The sequence below is a fragment of the Leopardus geoffroyi genome, chromosome D3, assembly GCF_018350155.1.
Source record: "Leopardus geoffroyi isolate Oge1 chromosome D3, O.geoffroyi_Oge1_pat1.0, whole genome shotgun sequence".
NCBI lineage: Eukaryota > Metazoa > Chordata > Mammalia > Carnivora > Felidae > Leopardus > Leopardus geoffroyi.
Window position 1 is genome coordinate 10,547,458 of NC_059339.1, and position 16,723 is coordinate 10,564,180.

Genomic DNA, 16,723 nt, shown 5'->3' on the forward strand with positions numbered 1-16,723 from the left:
GAGAGGGATCAGAAGAGGTAGAAGGAAGAAAAGTGAGGACAAAGGAGGGAAGAATAGGGCCAGTTGGGACATCCATTTCTAGGGAAAGCCAGAGGGACCTGGGGGAGGGGTGGCTGAATTAGGTTATGACGCAGGCTCTTTTGGGAAGGGTGGGTGATCTTCATTATGCTGGAGTCCAGTGCATCCTTTAAAAATAATTGAAGAAACGTCAGGCTCAGGGATATTAGCCCACTGTAAGGAAGATCTTTCCAATACAACATCACAGGCTCCCTAAGAAAGTGGGGTCTCCGTTGTGGGGAGCATTCAAGCAAGGCTGGAAAGACCCCTGCTAGGGAGGCCGTGGCAGACAGACAATGTTCTGGTGTTCATGCCTTTGTGTAATCAAGGTCCCCTCAAGGTGAGGGCACCTGAGGGTGGGTGGGACCCGGGACCTGTTTCTAACCTATAGGATACAGCAAAGGGACAGGACGTCACTCTCGTGATTACATTATGTTGTATAAGACTCTTTCTCAGCTGACAGGAGCCAGGTCCCCCTGGCGTACTTGATGAAGCAAGCAGCTCCCAGGATGAAGTTGGAGAAGCCCACTTGGTTAGGAATTGCGGATTGCCCCCAGGACCCCAGGGGTAGCCTCTTGCCAACTGCTAACAAAAAGCCAGGCCCTCAGTTACGCAGCTACAAGGAAATGAATCCTTCCAGCAACCCAAATTTGCCTGGAAGCTGATTTTTCCCCCCTCCCCGGTCAAGCGTCCAGATGAGAACACAGCGTAGCCAACACCTGACTGCGTCCTCATGAGATGCCAAGCGGAGGAGCCGGCTTAGCCGGGCCTGGATGGACACAGACACTGTGAGATCACAAATGTGTGCTGTTTTAAGCCCCTAAATCGGTAATAACTCGTGATGCAGCAATAGAGAATGTAGAAAGTGTATACAGACCCTGTAGATGGGGCTTTTTGCCGCTCTGTCTCTACCCTCCAGCCGAGTTTTTCCAGTACCTGCAGGACAAATCGCCTCAACCTTAGTGGCTGCAAACAATGAAACCTTTATCACATCTCCCGGTTTCTGTTGGTGGGAATTTGAGGGTGGCGGGTGCTTCCCCCACAGGGTTACTCGTGCAGTTGGTGTCCTCCCAGGGCTTGCTGGGGGCTGGAGGACCGCGGAGCAGTCAAGATGGCACTGGCTGTGGCTGGGGGCCTCCCTTCCCCTGCACATGGGGCTTTTCCACAGGGATGTTAGCATGTCCTCATGACGTGGCGTCTGGCTTCCCCCAGGGCAAACGATCCAAGACCACAAGGCAGAGGCTGCGATGGCTTTTACGACCCAGCCTTGGAAGTCACGCACTGCCACTCCCGCTGTATTTCTTGGTCACACGGGACCGGCCGGGAGTCAGCGTGAATACCAGGAGGCAGGGGTCCTAGGGGACCACCCTGCAGGCTGGCTGCCACGTTGATCTTCACCTCCTCCGGCACTCTGCCCGCTCTCTCAACTCCAAGCCTTTGCAAAGACCGTTTACTCCCTTCGCCAGGCCCGGTCTCTTTCTCTGCTGTCCCCTCCTGGATTTCACCTTACTCTTGCGGTCTCCGCAGGGGCCCTAGTGCTGCTCTGGGGCCTGAAGCTTACATAATTTGGGGGGCCCTCTTTACCTTGCTTTTACAAATTTTTCAGCTCACAGGACCATTGCTAATGCCCCTCCTGGGGTCTGGGAAGGTGCCTGTGCGAACAAACAGTCCCAAATGTAAGCTTTGCTTGTATCACAGCAGATCTTTGTCTGGGTCTTAACATGGCTGTCACTTCCCCAGGGAGCTGTCCTTGGTCCTTTAGACTAACCAAGTTCCACTGCTTAGGTCACCCTTAGGATTAGACGTTTAACATCCCTTTGGGCCACAAGGGACTGTGTCTTAATTCAATAACTTTCTGTGCTCACTCTCACACACTATTCTAAATACGATTGACACAGTAGTGACCCAGACCCAGACAAGGCCCCTGCCCTCCTGAAACCAACATTCTGGTGCAGGGGTAGGGGGGGGGGATTGTGTGTAGAGAGATGCAATAAACAGGTAACAAAATTTTTTTAGAAAGATAGTTCGAATTAGTGATAGGCGCCATGAAGAAAATAAATCTGGGCAATGGGGGATCAAGGAAGGCCTCTCTGAGCAGCTGGTATTTGAGCTGAGGCCTGAATAATGAGTGTTCCTGGCGGGAGACACAGCAAGTGCAAAGGCCCTGAGGCAGAAACAAGGTTTCGGAGTTTGGGACTGAGCAGGGAGGCCAGTGCAGCTGACTATAGGGATAAGGGAGAGCTGGAGGCCACGAGGATGGAGACACAGGTTAAGGACAGACCGGGTAGGATTTTGCACGTGGGCCAAAAGAGCAGGTCCTATTTTATTTAGGTAAAGTTCACACGATAATATAACATGAACCATTTTAAAGTGTACAGGTCATTGGCACTTATATTCCCGATGGTGTTCGCCCACTGCCTGTATGTAGTCATGGGTGTTATTCTAAACCAGTGCAAAGCCATTGGAGGGGTTTGAGGAGAGTGGGCCAAGTGCATTGATCAGGTGTTCATCCCCAGAGGCCCCTGCTGCAAGGCAAGGTACGTTTCCATCAGCATTTCCCCAGGCCACACACCTCCCTTCCCTTTGTCAATGTCAGGCTTGCCCAAGACATCTGCTTCTCTTCGCTTCCAGACTCTTCCTTCTCCGCTCTTCAGACCAAACCAGCTAAGGGTGGGAGAATGGAAGAGAAGCCGGGGGAGGGAGGGAGATGGGGCTTTTAATTTGCAACTTTGAGCGTCAAAAGGCAATTTCATGCCTGCTGATGTGATTAGAGCAGTGGAAATAATAGAAGCAGACAGCTAATGGGGTGCTGGGGCCAGAGGATTCCTACTCTACTGATTTTTTTCCCTAGCAGGGACAAGGATTTCCAGCAGTATTTAACCTTGCTTTCCACTCAGGGGGGGCACCTCAGCGCCATGGGGCGTGAACCATCTTATTAGCAGAGATAATGACAACAGCACTGGCTCTCCACCCGGCCCCCTTTGACCCTCTGCACCATCACCAGGGCTGTGGGGCTGGCCTTCCATTCCCTCTGTGTCGTGGAGGTTAAGTGTGCAGCCTGCCCAGCTCTGGATTCCACCTCTGCCACCTCCCAGCCATGTGACTTTGGGCAGGTGGTCTCACTGCTCCGTATTGGGGTCTCCTCACCAGTAAGCAGACAATAACAGCCCCTGCCCTGTAGGGACGGCATGAGGAGGCAGCAGGATCATGTGGGCACCCGGGAGGTGCTGTGTCAGTGCTGACTTAGAAAGAAAGAAAGAAAGAAAGAAAGAAAGAAAGAAAGAAAGAAAGAGAAGAAAGAAGGGAGGGGGGGGGAGGGAGGGAGGAAGAAAGAAAAGCCAAAAAAAGCACAAGATGGAATGCAAAACGCTACGGGAGCTTCTGAGGCTGGAAATCTGGATGTTTTTGTGAAATTACGAGCTTTTTGTAAACCCTGTTGGCAATTCTTTCCAACTTATAAAGGAAATAATCTGCTGCACAAACAGAACATATGTGCAGGCAGGAGCTGGGTCAGCCTCGGACCCCCTCCTCCCAGAATGGTTTCCCCTCCGGCTGTGGAGTCTACTGTTCTGGGTTCTTCTCCCGAGAACACCCTTACTCTCTGGGTTGTCCTGAACTTCCTACAAATGCTGCTCACAGAATATGCCTACCATGTGCTAAGCACTCGGTAGACAGAAACTCATGAGAACCCTATGAGGGAGGAACGTGTCCCATTGTACAGATGAGCAAACTGAGGCTCGTCTCCTAGCTGGAGAGTTTCCCAGCAGGAATTTGAACTGAAGACACCAGGGACCAGAGCCTAGCCACAGTCTGCTTCCTGCTGCACAGCCTCACGCCTTCCCATGTTACCTTTCAGGCTCCAGGCAGGCTGGCCCGTCCATCCCAGCGGTCCGCCCGACAGACAGAGGAAGCAGGAGGAGCTGACAGATGAGGAGAAGGAAATCATCAACAGAGTGATCGCTCGAGCCGAGAAAATGGAGGAGATGGAGCAGGAGCGAATTGGGTGAGGCCTGACACCTGCCGTCTGTCTGGAGAGCCCCCGGGGCCCGAGGGCCGGCAGGCTGTGCCGCCCAGGGGGGTGCTGGGGTGGCGGGGCTTCCCTGAGGGTTTGCCGTCTGTGACCTGCCAGACCGCTGACCCTGCAGAACTGGTATCCTTGTGGCATTAGGTGGGAGAGCTCGGGGAGGAGGAGAGAGAATGGGCTGGGGGCTCGCTAGGGAGGGGACTTGGAGGCTAGGGGTGCCATACAGAGGGGGAGCTCTGGTAGGATGGTAGGAGATTGTCACTGGAGCCTGGGGGCCAGTGATTGTGAGCGCAGGGCGTCTTGGCCAATTTCAGCTGCGTAGAAATATGCTCTGGAGACACCATTGACCAGAATATACAGCCGAGGGAGAGCTAAGGAGAAGAGTGTCTGTCTAGGGACGGTATGCCAAATAGCGCGTTTGAAATGAACTTAGAAAAGAGAATTGCAGAAATGGAGCTTGAAAGAGGGAGACAGCATGAGAGGGAGGCAGCAGAGGTTAACCTGATGGGTCTGGACTTGAAGAACCCCAGGGTTTTGTCCCAGTTCCCTGCTTGCCCACTGTGGGTCCCGGGCATGATGCCTCACCTCTCTGAGCCTCCGTTTGCTCACTTGTCGAGTGGGGGGCACGACAGTACTTATCCCACAGGACTGTTGCAAGCAGCAGATGAGATGATGCATGTAAGCTCCTTGGCCCAGACCCTGGTGACACTCAGTGTTTCATAAGTGGTAAGAAGAAGGGAAAGGTGGAGTTTGGAGAGCAGATAGTTAGTTTAAAAATGTATGGGGAGAGGGGCAAGGGCTAGAAGGAGGCTGTGTAACAGGTGCATCAGAGAGTGACAAAATCAGCAAGGCCGGTGCTAGAGAGTGAGGGAGCAGTGTGTGGGTGGTCTTGCGAAGGGAGGAGTGGAGAAAGCAGGGGTGACCATGGGGTCAGGGAGGTAGGAGGCAGGCAGGGACCTAGGACAGTATGTGTGTGTGGGGGCTCTTGGTACAGGTGGAAGACCGGCTGTCGGGATGCCGGGCCGCTGGAGGGTCCTCCAGGACCAGGGTCTCAAATGGACTTGCTCCTTCCCAGCCCCCTTCCCAGTCCCCCTTCTGCCAGGGGCGGCCCTTGCCAATTGCTTACAACGGACGCAGGCACCGAGGTGCCGTTTATGTCCCTACCCACACACTCAGCTAAGGGTTAAAGAGGTTCTTGGGTGGAGACTGGAAGTTGGTGCCTTTGGTTTGAGTCTCTGCAGACGATTTTACTCAGGGTGGATGGGGAGCACTGCTGACAAATGACAGGCGCTGCCACGTACTTCCTGGGTCCGCCTCATGGGTCGCCCTCTGTCTGCGTACCCCGGAGGCTGCCGAAGGGAGAGATCTCAAGGGGCCTGCTTATAGGATCGAATTCTTAATTTTGCTTTCTATTATTTTTTTTAAGTTTATTTATTTTGAGAGAGAGTGGGGGGGGGGAGGGGCAGAGGGAAAGGGAGAAAGAAAATCCCAAGCAGGTTCTGCACTGTCCGTGCAGAGCCCGATGCGGGGCTTGAACCCACGGAACCGTGAGATCATGACCTGAGCCAAAACCGGGAGTCGGATGCTTAATCGACTGAGACAGCCAGGCTCCCCTTAATTTTGCTTTATAAAAGACCTATCAAGGGTGGGAAGTCGTCCAGGCAGGAGGTCTGTGAGTGTGTGTGTGTGTGCCTATGTGTGTGTTCACTTCCCCCAACAATGGGCCTCAGCCTTTTGGAAGTGAGGGATATGGGTTTTAAGAGTAGACACTTACCAGCAAAACTCCTCTCAGCCATTTTCTGGCATAGTGCTTACAATCAGGTAACATATTTTATATGTTATATATTTGCTTTGACTCTTGTACATCTCTCCCCTGTTAGGTTGTGAGAATCCTATAGGTAGAGATGTTTGCCTGTTTTGTTCACTAGTGAATTCTCAGAGCCTAGCTCATAGTAGGTGTGCAGTAAAATATTTGCTGAGTAAGTGAGTGAACGTGGCAGACCATATTGCCCCAAATTTCTGTGGATATCCCCTGTGGCCAAGATGATGGAGAATTTAGAATCTTGTAGCCGAGGGTCCAAATTCCCAGGGAAGGCACTCTGATTGGCTGGCTTATGTCAGGGGCTCTCATCCAACCAGCTGTGGCCAGGGGTGCCAGCCATGTTCAAATGTATCAGGTGGGCTGCCTCTGAGGGTGAAGTTAAGGAGGTCTCTGTGGCCGGAGCAGATTGCAGCATGAACATTCTGGAACATTCTAGAACAGGATAGATGGGTCCCCTGCTTCGTCCTCCATGTCCTGTCATATTGCCTCAACTAACTTGGTGACGTGGTAGAATAGCACCGTGGTTAACAACTGGGGACCCAGAGTCAGAGATACCTGGGTTCAAATTCCAGCTCTACCACTTACCCTCTGTGTGACCTTAGGTACACCACGTTAGCCTCTCTGTGCCTCAGTTTCCTCCTCTGTAAAATGGGGACAACATCAGCGCATAATTCTTGGTGAGTGTTTAGTTAGGAGGCACAGGATTATCGTAGTGCCTGGAACAGAGCACACGCTCCATAAATGGTGGCAGTCGTTTAGAGAGGAATTTGCTTAGGAAGCTCAGTTTTTGACCCCGGCCAGGGCTTCCGTTCTAGAATTATGCCCTGAGACGCCTGTTTGGCAAGCCCTGGAATTCCAGCAGCCCTGGCTTCCCCTAAAGGAGATTTGAGAGGCTTCCAGGGAGGCCGGGGCCAAGCTCTTGATGACAGAGTGTCCCTTTGCTGAGATGTGCTTTCTGCCAGAGTGGGGGAGGACAGTCCCACAGGATTCTGGCTGTGGCTGTCTCCCTGCCCTGTTCTAGCAGCCAGTTCTTGCTGGTAGCATTGCCAGAGGCAAACCCGTCGCTATTTGTGTCTTACGATCTCAAACCTGCCCTCATTCCTGTTCTGTCCATGCTTCCCTGGGAGGGGATCAGAGCAGAGTCAGAAGAAAGCAAGATGATACATCAGACATGAAACGAAGCAAGTCTGAAAACAGGGTGCCAACAGGGGTCCCATTTCAGAACCTGAGGTTCTCTGTTAATGAGGCTTTGGGGCCTCAGTTCTCCCACCCATCTAATGAGGCGGGTCAGTCTGATTCTCGGGATCCTTCCTGCTCAGACTCTATAGCATTTGGCCGTGTCTGATGGAGGACCCCAGACCATGCTGTTGGCTGCCCCACTCAGAGCAAATGAGCTCCTTCTAACTGTTAAAATTGCAGATGTATGTGAGACCCCTTCTGGGTTCACACCAGCTCTATGGTGTGGAGTCTTCTAGGAAGTGGTTTGAAATCATCATACTGGGCACCATTTATTGAGCACTTACTATGTGCCAAGCATTGAATCTAAAACTTGCTGGAGATTAACTCCTTAACTGCTTCTCTCAGCCCTGTCAAGTAGGTGCTATTATTTAACCCCCTTTTGCAGGTGAGGAAACAGGCTTAGAGAAGCGATTTGCCCAAGGTCGCTTGCCCAAGGTCACATGGAGCCAAGATGTACGTCTCTGTCTGGCTAGCTTTCAGAATTCTGCTTTTAGCTCTCAGCTGACTTGGGTGTCTTTCCTGAAGGCCTGGCCCCAAATTCTTAGACTCCAAAGAACATGGAGATTTTTAAAGCCCAGATTTGGAGGGGACCTTGTGGAGCTAGAAGCTGGAACCCATTCTGTGCTGGTCTAATGGTTCCTTTCCAGTTCTTCTTCACCTGTTTGTATCTCCAAAGCTACCAACATTGGTCTGTGCACTCCTGTGGCTCTGAGAGATACAGAGAATCTTCCTCAGGCCTCCCAGGAGGCGCTGCCTCCCTAGGCCAATTTGGCCGGAGCTGACCACCCCAGGGAGCCCCAGGCAAGCAGCAGACAGGACCCGCTTCTCTCCCTGGAGAGTGGGGGGAGGAGTGCCTAAACCTTGGCTCACCACTCGGCCCACAGCCCAGCTCTGCTTTCTTCAGCATCCCTGGAGGAAGAGATGTAGCCAGAAAGGAAATTCATCAAACAGCCTCATTTTGCCCCCACATTCCTTATTGAAGCACTAAGTGGGATGTCAGAGGTTATTTGACGTGCCCGGACTACTATTGGCAGGAAAGGGAATTAATTCCAGGGAGACTGCTTGAGTCATCTGTTGCTGCTGCATAACAGCCACCCACAACTTAGTGACTGAAAGAAACCACAGTCACTGTGTTTCGCGATCCTGTGGGTTGAGAATTCAGGCAGGGCTCTGCCGGATGGGTTTTCAACTCCATGGGGCACAGGCTGGGGTCTCTCCCTCAGCTGCATTCAGCTGGTGGCGGGGCTGCACTGAGAGCTGCAATCCCAAGTCCGTGCTCCAGTGTTCTCTTTGTGGCTTGCTCTCTCCATGGGATCTCTCCTTTTTCGATAGTCTGGCCTGAGCTGCCCTACATGAGAGCCAGATCCCAAGGGAGCTGCCATGGACGTTCCCATGGACGTTCGTCAGCATTTTTACCAGCTAGGTCTGGAACTGGTAGGGCATCACCCCTCCATGTTCTACTGGAGAGGGGAAATAGGTCCCTTCTCCTGATGGAAGAATGACTTGGGCCACCAGGGAAGGAAGGCACTGATGGCGGCCATCTTTGGAGGCTCCACCTTCTGCAAAAAGGGGAGTTTAACATAAGGATTTGGAGAGATCTCAAGGGGTCCGAGGGCAGGAACACAGCCTGGCCTCAGGAAAGTTTTGCTTCTCATCTGACATATTAGAAAACATACCGATACTATACCTCCTGGATTTTTATAGCTCTTTTTAGCCCTAATTCCAGATTCCCAGGGAAGGAACCCTGACTGGCCCAGCTCACCCTGAGCATCCACCTCTCCTCCAGCCAGCTGTGGCCAGGGGTCGCCGGGCTACAGATTTGGCTGCTGAGTGTGAAAAGAACCTTCGTGCATTGGACAGACACCCATAGGGTGTCCCCCAAAGTGTTGCATGTATTAACTCTGGAGTTAAACCTTTGCCTAGGAAACCCTGTTGGCGGTTTTCATTTTGCTTTTACCCTGTGGTTAGATAGATCCCTCCACATCCTCATTACATTTCTTTCTGTCCAGAGCCTCTCAAAGGCATTGGCTCACATACCCTGCCTGCCAAGGGATGGGCAGCCGGGTGGCTTCCATTTGAGGTCGATTTCCCTAAACAGATGGGCCCACAAAAGTAATTAGGATTTGTCATTAACCTTGGTGTCCAGACGCTGCGATGGAAGAGGAAGGCAGAGAGACACAGGGAGACCTGTTGTTGACAGAATCTGTTGGGTTCTGTCACCTCCCCATCTCCGTTCCATCATCCCTCATATTTTTGGCACAGAATTTTTCCAAAATGTGGACAGAGGGAGAAGTGAGTAATAATACCTATAATTTGCGACACTGAATTGGGTAGACATCTTTCCTGTGATTTGTAAGGGGGTCATACTCTCCCCTTTCCAAAGGAGGACCACTTACAACCACCTTCTTCTTCTTCTTCTTCTTTTTTTTTTTTTTTTCTTTTTTGACCTGGAGTCCTAAATGTTCTGTAGATAGGATTCAGGGGTTTGGAGACATTTATACATGTGTCTGTATTTTTTTGAGAAGGAATATTGATAGATTTCAGTATACTCTGGAAGAGGGCGGGGGGACTCTGAACCCTCCTATGTTAAGAACCACTGAGTAGTACCTTAGTTTCCCCAGGTATTGGACCAGTGGTTTCTTTCTTTCTTTCTTTTTTAAATTTTATTTGTGGATCAATGGTTTCTAATGCCCGATTGCATTAATACTTTATAGAACCTGTTTGTGCAAGATGAACATAGAAGTCTTCTTAATTCGCTAAGTAGCCCAGTGTCTGGCATAAAAGACAGAACAAATAAATACTCGTTAGATGAATAGCATATGATGAATGAAGCCTAACCCGTAAGCCTCTCATGGAATCACTTTGACCTCACTGCCTCCTGGACCTCATCTGTAAAATGGGGAGTTGGCCCATGTCGTCTCCCAAGTCTTTCCAGGCTGGAGTTTTTCAACCTTCGTACTGAGTACACTTGGGGACAGATCATTCTTTGTGGTGTGCACTGTCCCGTGCATTGTAGGATCTTTTTTTTTTTATGCAGCATTCCTGGCCTCCCCTGCTAGATGCCTGTAGTGATGCCTCACCCAGCTATGACAGCCCCAGATGTCTCCAGCCATTGCCACACGCTCCCTGCTGAATGAATCACAGCGCTCGCCCTTTCTGTCCGGTGGTTCACAAAAGGGAGAAGAGACAAACTTGAAAATTTTCCTGCAACCATGCTCAGCGTCTAGAGAAATAAAACGGTAGCTTGCTCTCCTTACAAAGCACCACATGCCAGCTCTGTGCTCGAAGCTTTATACGGATTCCTTTATGTAACTTTCACGACAACCCTATGCATTCGGCCACATTATTATCATTCCCATTTTACAGATCAGGAAACGAGGCACAGAGAGGTGAAGCACCTTGCCCAGGGTCACATGGTTAATAAAGGCTGGAACTGGGATTACATACTGCGGCAGACTGGCTCCAGGACTAGAGTCTTACTCTGCTATTCTATAGAAAAGCAAATATTTATTGCCAAGCGCTGTGTGAGGGACTGTCCGATATGTTATATTTCCTTTCATTTTCTTAATGTCCTCGTTGAGAGACAGACTGTTGTCCCTGCCATACCGCTGAGGAAAGAAGCTCAGTGAGGTTAAGATACTTGCCCAGAGGCACACAGCCTTTGCGTGGCCAAACCAGACTTGGAACTTGAATCTGTCTTTCCACTTTATCCTATGGCCTTTTGGGGTGCAGGGAGGGAAGGCAGCTGACAAATGAGTTGAGGGATTTAGGGAAGTCCAGAATTTACAGGGGATCTCAGATCCTCACTCAGGGTAACTGGTTCCAGCTCACACACTTCTTCCTTCAATGGGACAGTTCATGTCTCTCCACCTCAGTGACCCTCGTCCCCTCCTCCAGGCCAGGCCGAGGAAGGGGTTAGAAAGAGCTCTAACCGTAAGCACTGAAGGGAAACTAAAGCAGGCACCAGTATCTGGGCAGCTAGACCTAGCCTCCAGTGCCATTTTCCCTCTTACAGGCTCTGTGTGCCTCAGTTGCCCATCTGTAAAATGGGGGTGAATCCTAGAGCTGCTCTCATGGGTTGAAGATGGCCCAAGGAAAACAATGCATATAGAGTACTTAGCACAGCTCCTGGTAACCATGACAATTATTGGGTTTCTAATGACCCAGCACCTTACCCGGCATTGACTACCTTAGCTCGGCTGAACCCTCCAGCTGTCTTTTTCTCTTGGCTCCCTAGTCTCCAACTCTGAGCCGAGGTGACCCCTCTCCCCGAAGAGCTGAGGCCCAGGCAGGAATCCCGTTCACCAATCCATCAAGGAGAGAAATTAGGATCCACGGCTCCCCAGGTGTCGCCAGTAATAAACAACAGTGAGAATTAATGAGTCTGAGATACTCGCACCCCGCATGCCAGCCGAATGGCTTCGTGATAGGGCAGCTCAGTCATTTAAGGACAGGTTTCTGCGAGACCTTGGCAGTGGAGTCTCAGGCCAGTCGTCGTCAAAGCAGCCATGTCCCCGTTCACAGCAAATGATCTCATCTTGATTTAAGAAAACGCCAAGTTTAATAAACTTGATGGTAATATCCACCCCCCACACCCCCAGCTGGGAAATTAGGGTGAGGGAAAAACAGCATGACTCTGGAATTGACGAAACAGAGACAGGGAGACAACATCACATCCACCCTCCCCTTTTGCTGCGTTTTTATGAATCGTGTGTAATCCAACCTACCGCTGCTCTAAAGGCAGCCGCCCCGACCCAGCCCCGGCTTTACGCCATCTCCCTCCCCGATTGAGGAATCGCCCCGCAAAGCCATCACGCCTCCCAGGCAGGGTGCCTCAGCCCCGCAGCATGCCACATTAAGCCTACTTCCCGGTGTAATTGTACACCCATTAGCCTTCTCCTCAACATTCATCCGTAGCCGCTGCAGCAATACGCATTCGAAAGCTCAGAAGTAGTCGCCTGAATGCTTCCGAAGCCAGTTTGGACTTTTTGAGGGAGGCTGAGCTTTACAAACAGGCGGTGTCGGTCAGTCCTTGACTTGGTTTCTGTCCTTGTCTGCAGAAGGCAGCCAGATGGGGCTGGGCTCTCGGCGAGGGTGGTGGAGGGATAGCCGTATGTGTGAAGATGTGTTCTGCCCGGAGGTACGATCATGCGCGTGTGTGTGCTCACAGGTGCACGTGGCCATGTGCCTCTCCAGGTGTGCCTGTGGGCATATGTGTTCACCTGTGGGTACGTGTGCTCTCCGTGTCAGTTTCTAGTCACTGCAGCTCCTTCTAAAGCTTTCAAAAGACAGGTTCCGTGGGCAGATGATAGCATCCTCATTACACAGAAGAAGTGTGAGACCGGGGAGCCATAGGAGCCACAAATTTCTAGAAGAAATAATTAACAGCAACCATTACTCAGTAGTTACCGTGTTCTGGGGAATTTTATAAACACTCTCATTGCATCTTTGCAACAGTCCTAGGAGGTAAGGATTTTGTTTTCCCTAATTTACAGATGAAAAACAGAGGCTCAGAAGGGTTAAGTAACTTTCTTGGGGTCACAGAGCTAGGAAGTGCAGGGCCAAATGTAGACCCAGGCAAACTCACCCCCAAACTGGCACCCCAATCCTCATATCCCTGCCTATTTCTAAATTCTGCAAGTGTGTGCGTGTGTACCTGCATGTAGGGAACCTGCATTTTCCTGGAGTTGAGCATGAGCGCCAGGAGAAGGTGATTGGGATCCTGCAGAGTCCCAGGCTTGGCTTGTCTGATTCCACAGCCAGGCAGGGAGATATTGCCCCAACCTTGCTGTGGAGAGGAGGGCTGAAGTCTGATTCTGATGTGAATCAGTCGGAAATATGACCCGGGTGGCGATTACCTGGTGGACCCCATGTAATCACGTGGGTCCTTATAAGAGGGAGGCAGGAGGGTCAGAGTCACAGCAAGGTTGGAAATTGCCACACCGCTGGCTTTGAAGATGGAGGAAAGGGTCATGAGTCAAGGACTGTAGGCAGCTTCTGGAAACTGGGAAAGGCAAGGAAACAGGTTTGTCCCTGGAGCCTCCAGGAAGAACGCAGCCTTCCCAGCACCTTAACTTCAGCCAGTGAAACCTGTGTCAGACATCTGGTCTCCAGAACTGTGAAGGTAATATATATATATATATATATATATATATATATATATATATATATATATATGTTGTATGTTGTTTTAAGCCATTAAGTTGGCAGTGGTTTGTTATGGCAGCAATAGGAAACTAACACAGAGCAGATCCTCAAAGTGTGGTCTCAGGCAATGGGAATTCTAGGTCCTCTTGCGAGTGTACTCTTCGCCATACTGAGTTAGACCCACAGGGGACAATCTAGTAGTTTCAAGAGACCTGGTCCAGCCCCATGGGTAGACAAAGATTGGGGACCCACCTGCCTCATTCTGCCTGGACCCACTACAGCTCTGAAGTCCTCACTGCTGTGATCCTCTCATGGGCTCCGTTCTTACGTCTACGTGTTGTCTCAAAATGGGGGAGATTGAGTCTCCTCTACCTAAAACCCGGTAATGGTATCCTATTAAGATCTGGCACGGAGCAGCCCCTGCCAACCCTTCCAGCCTCATCTTCCACCATCCAGCCCACTGGCCATACTGAACATCTCTCAAGTACTTTGCACATGCTGTTCCCTCTTCTTCCTAGTACTTTTCCTCAGCCCTCTTTACTGGTCCAGCTCCTCCTTATCCTCATGTCTCAGCTCTACGGTCACTTCCTCCGAGGCCCCTTCCTCTCTGTTCACGTCCCTCTCTTACACGTTCTCCTAGCTGCCTATAACTGCCCTTCAGAGAACTTTACTATAGCATGATTATGATGATTTCGATAATGCCCGAGTCTCTCGCTATAATGTCAGGTCCGTGCAAACAGGGACTCACCTGTTTCGCTCCCAGGTGGGTCCTCACAGAGCAGGTGCTCCGTAAATAATTGAATGAATGAGTGGCCCATCTGCATCCATTCGGATAGCAAGGTCAGACCAAGCTGGGAACCCCTTCCCGCCAGCCCCAGGGATTGTCCGCTGATGCCTAGAGGAAGAGATGCACCCTTTCCGGTACCTCTGGGAGCATCCTGGGAAATGGGACGTGCCCACTCGGCTTCGCTGAGTAACCAACAGCTCCCCTTAAGTGTCCAGGCTGGTGATGGATGTGTTTCCTGGATGCAAGGCGTGAGTTGTAGTCATAAAATTAATCGGGCATGTAAAGACATAACTAGAGAGTGACAGCCATGCACGGTGTCCAGCTAATTGGGCACTTAATGTGGAGGCATTAGATAGGCAAACACCAGGCTGCTGACACAGAGCGGTCCTTCTCTTAGTCCTTGAGGGATCTTCTATTTCCAAACACCAGGGAAATCTGGATGTTTCAGCCTCAGGATCTGAGACTCCCTGAACTCTGCCCATGGGAGGAAACTTGAGGTGCACCTCATCTAACCCCTCACGTTAACGTCTGGGGGAAAGGGCCCCCAGAGAATAGAGGGTTTTCAAGGTCATTGACTGGAGAAAAGGTAGGATTCAAACCCATGGCTTTTGACCCTGCCTTATCTGTTCCCTATCTTCAAAAATGTCCTTTTTCTTCTAATATAAAGGCAACACGTGGGGCGCCTAGATGGCTCAGTCGGTTAAGCATCCCACTCTTGATTTTGGCTCAAGTCATGACCCCACGGTTTGTGGGGTTGAGCCCCGCATCAGGTTCTGCACTGACAGCGAGTAACCCGCTTGGGATTCTCCCTCTCTCTCTGTCCCTCCCCCACTCTCTCCTTCACTCTCTTTCTCTCTCTCTCTCTCTCGAAATAAATAAATAAACATTTTGAAAGAAAAGGCAACACACGTTCACTTTGGAAAATTAAAGAAGCAGAGGGAGTCCAGACAATTGAGTGCTTGAGGAGGGTGGGTGGTGGAGACATTAAAGAAGGAAATAAAGCTTCCTTATAATCCCACCACCCAGTGATTATCACTGTGACTCTTTGGGTGTTTCCTTTCTCATTTTTTTTTTTTTCTTTTTTGCCCAGTGCACACCATGAAGGGATTCAGATGAGCATGTTCCAAACCCAAGCTCACACCCTGACTCTACCTCCTGGGTTTTGGGGGTTTTCATCCCTTTAACATAAGGAGAGCATTTCCCCGTGCAGTTTGCCCGACTGCTTCCTTCCTTACTACGGTGCTTACCAGAGCGTGGCCCGGAATTCCCCAGCCTCAGGATCACAGAGGGAGCCACTTCAACATTCAGATTCCCAGGCCCCGCCGCAATCCCACAGAGTCATCGTATGTGTGTCAAACACTCTCCCCAGGTGCTCTAGAGGCGCCGTAAGTTCTGAGAACGTCCCCCCATGCAGTGGTTCTCAACAGGGCCGCGTGCTGAAATACTGGAAACCAGGCTTAAGCAGATCCATAGCTGAGAAGGTTTAGAGTCGGGGGTCCACGGGTTGGTATTCTTTTTGAATGCTGTCTGGGTGATTGACATGCATGGAAGGTTGCAGGCATCTTTCATGATGCATATAGCGTTTTCCCGCTGAGACGAGACAACAAACATTCCTTCAAGGGTAAAAACACTGAGGGGCGCCTGGGTGGCTCAGTCGGTTAAGCGTCCGACTTCAGCTCAGGTCACGATCTCGCAGTCTGTGAGTTCGAGCCCCGCGTCGGGCTCTGGGCTGATGGCTCGGAGCCTGGAGCTTGCTTCCGATTCTGTGTCTCCCTCTCTCTGCCCCTCCCCCTGTTCATGCTCTGTCTCTCTCTGTCTCAAAAATAAATAAACGTTAAAAGGGTGAAAACACTGAAATATTTTATCACCGGGAGAAAGACCCACTTGTCTTCATGGTCTTTTGTGACATATTTTGACCTAGCTTCCTGCACAGTTTCATTTCTAAGTTTATACTCAACCCTCCACGTTGAGGCCCTGGCATTTGAGGCTACAGAGAGGATGTCAAAATGAGTAGGCTGCGGGAAACCCCCTGCTCAACCGATCTGGGAGCAGAGAAGGAAGGTCTGTGCCTCCCACCCACATGCTTCTCTCTTTACTGGTCTCTACTGAATTCACAAATAACAAGAGTCCCTGAGCTGAGACATCTGAATAATGATCTTAAATCTGTTGTTTTTCCACGCCATTTGCTGCACTGAGAGAAGCTAATGAGACACTCCCCATACAAGACCCATTAATGGTGCCTTTCGGCATTTAGGAGTGAACTGTGGGAGGAGCAGGCATCTTGGTGGAGGCTCTCATGTGGGTTTTGCAAGTGGTGAGTGAATCCACGGCCTCGATTTTACGAGAGAAGGCAGGAAAGCCTCTTAAGTTTCCTAAGCAAAGCGCACTGCCGTTTGGAATTGGGTCACCTGTCCCGTGCTGTCTTCCTGGGGCTTGACTTGAGGCAGGAAGCCGGCAGGGCTTCATGGAAAGCAAAGATGATTTACTGACACAGAGAACTAGATTCTAGCCCTGGCAGAGCGACCCCAGGCAAGCCTCTCACCTTCTCTGTGCTTTGGGACCCGCGCTGATAGAGAGAGGAGAACAAAATCTAACCGTTTTCTGGCTAGGGCAGTGCACGCTGGAGGCAACCCGCGAGAGAGGGTGT

At 50.9% G+C, this 16,723-nt stretch overlaps 1 protein-coding gene across 7 annotated transcripts in view; it reads left to right on the plus strand.

Moving 5' to 3' along the window:
* RPH3A (rabphilin 3A) overlaps nucleotides 1-16,723 on the plus strand; it is a 276,496-nt gene that overhangs the window by 217,986 nt on the left and 41,787 nt on the right. For all 7 annotated transcript variants that reach the window (XM_045459689.1, XM_045459690.1, XM_045459688.1 and 4 more), the window contains one exon: nucleotides 3,914-4,060. In XM_045459689.1, the coding sequence (XP_045315645.1) occupies nucleotides 3,914-4,060 (147 nt within the window). The remainder of the gene's footprint in view (nucleotides 1-3,913; nucleotides 4,061-16,723) is intronic.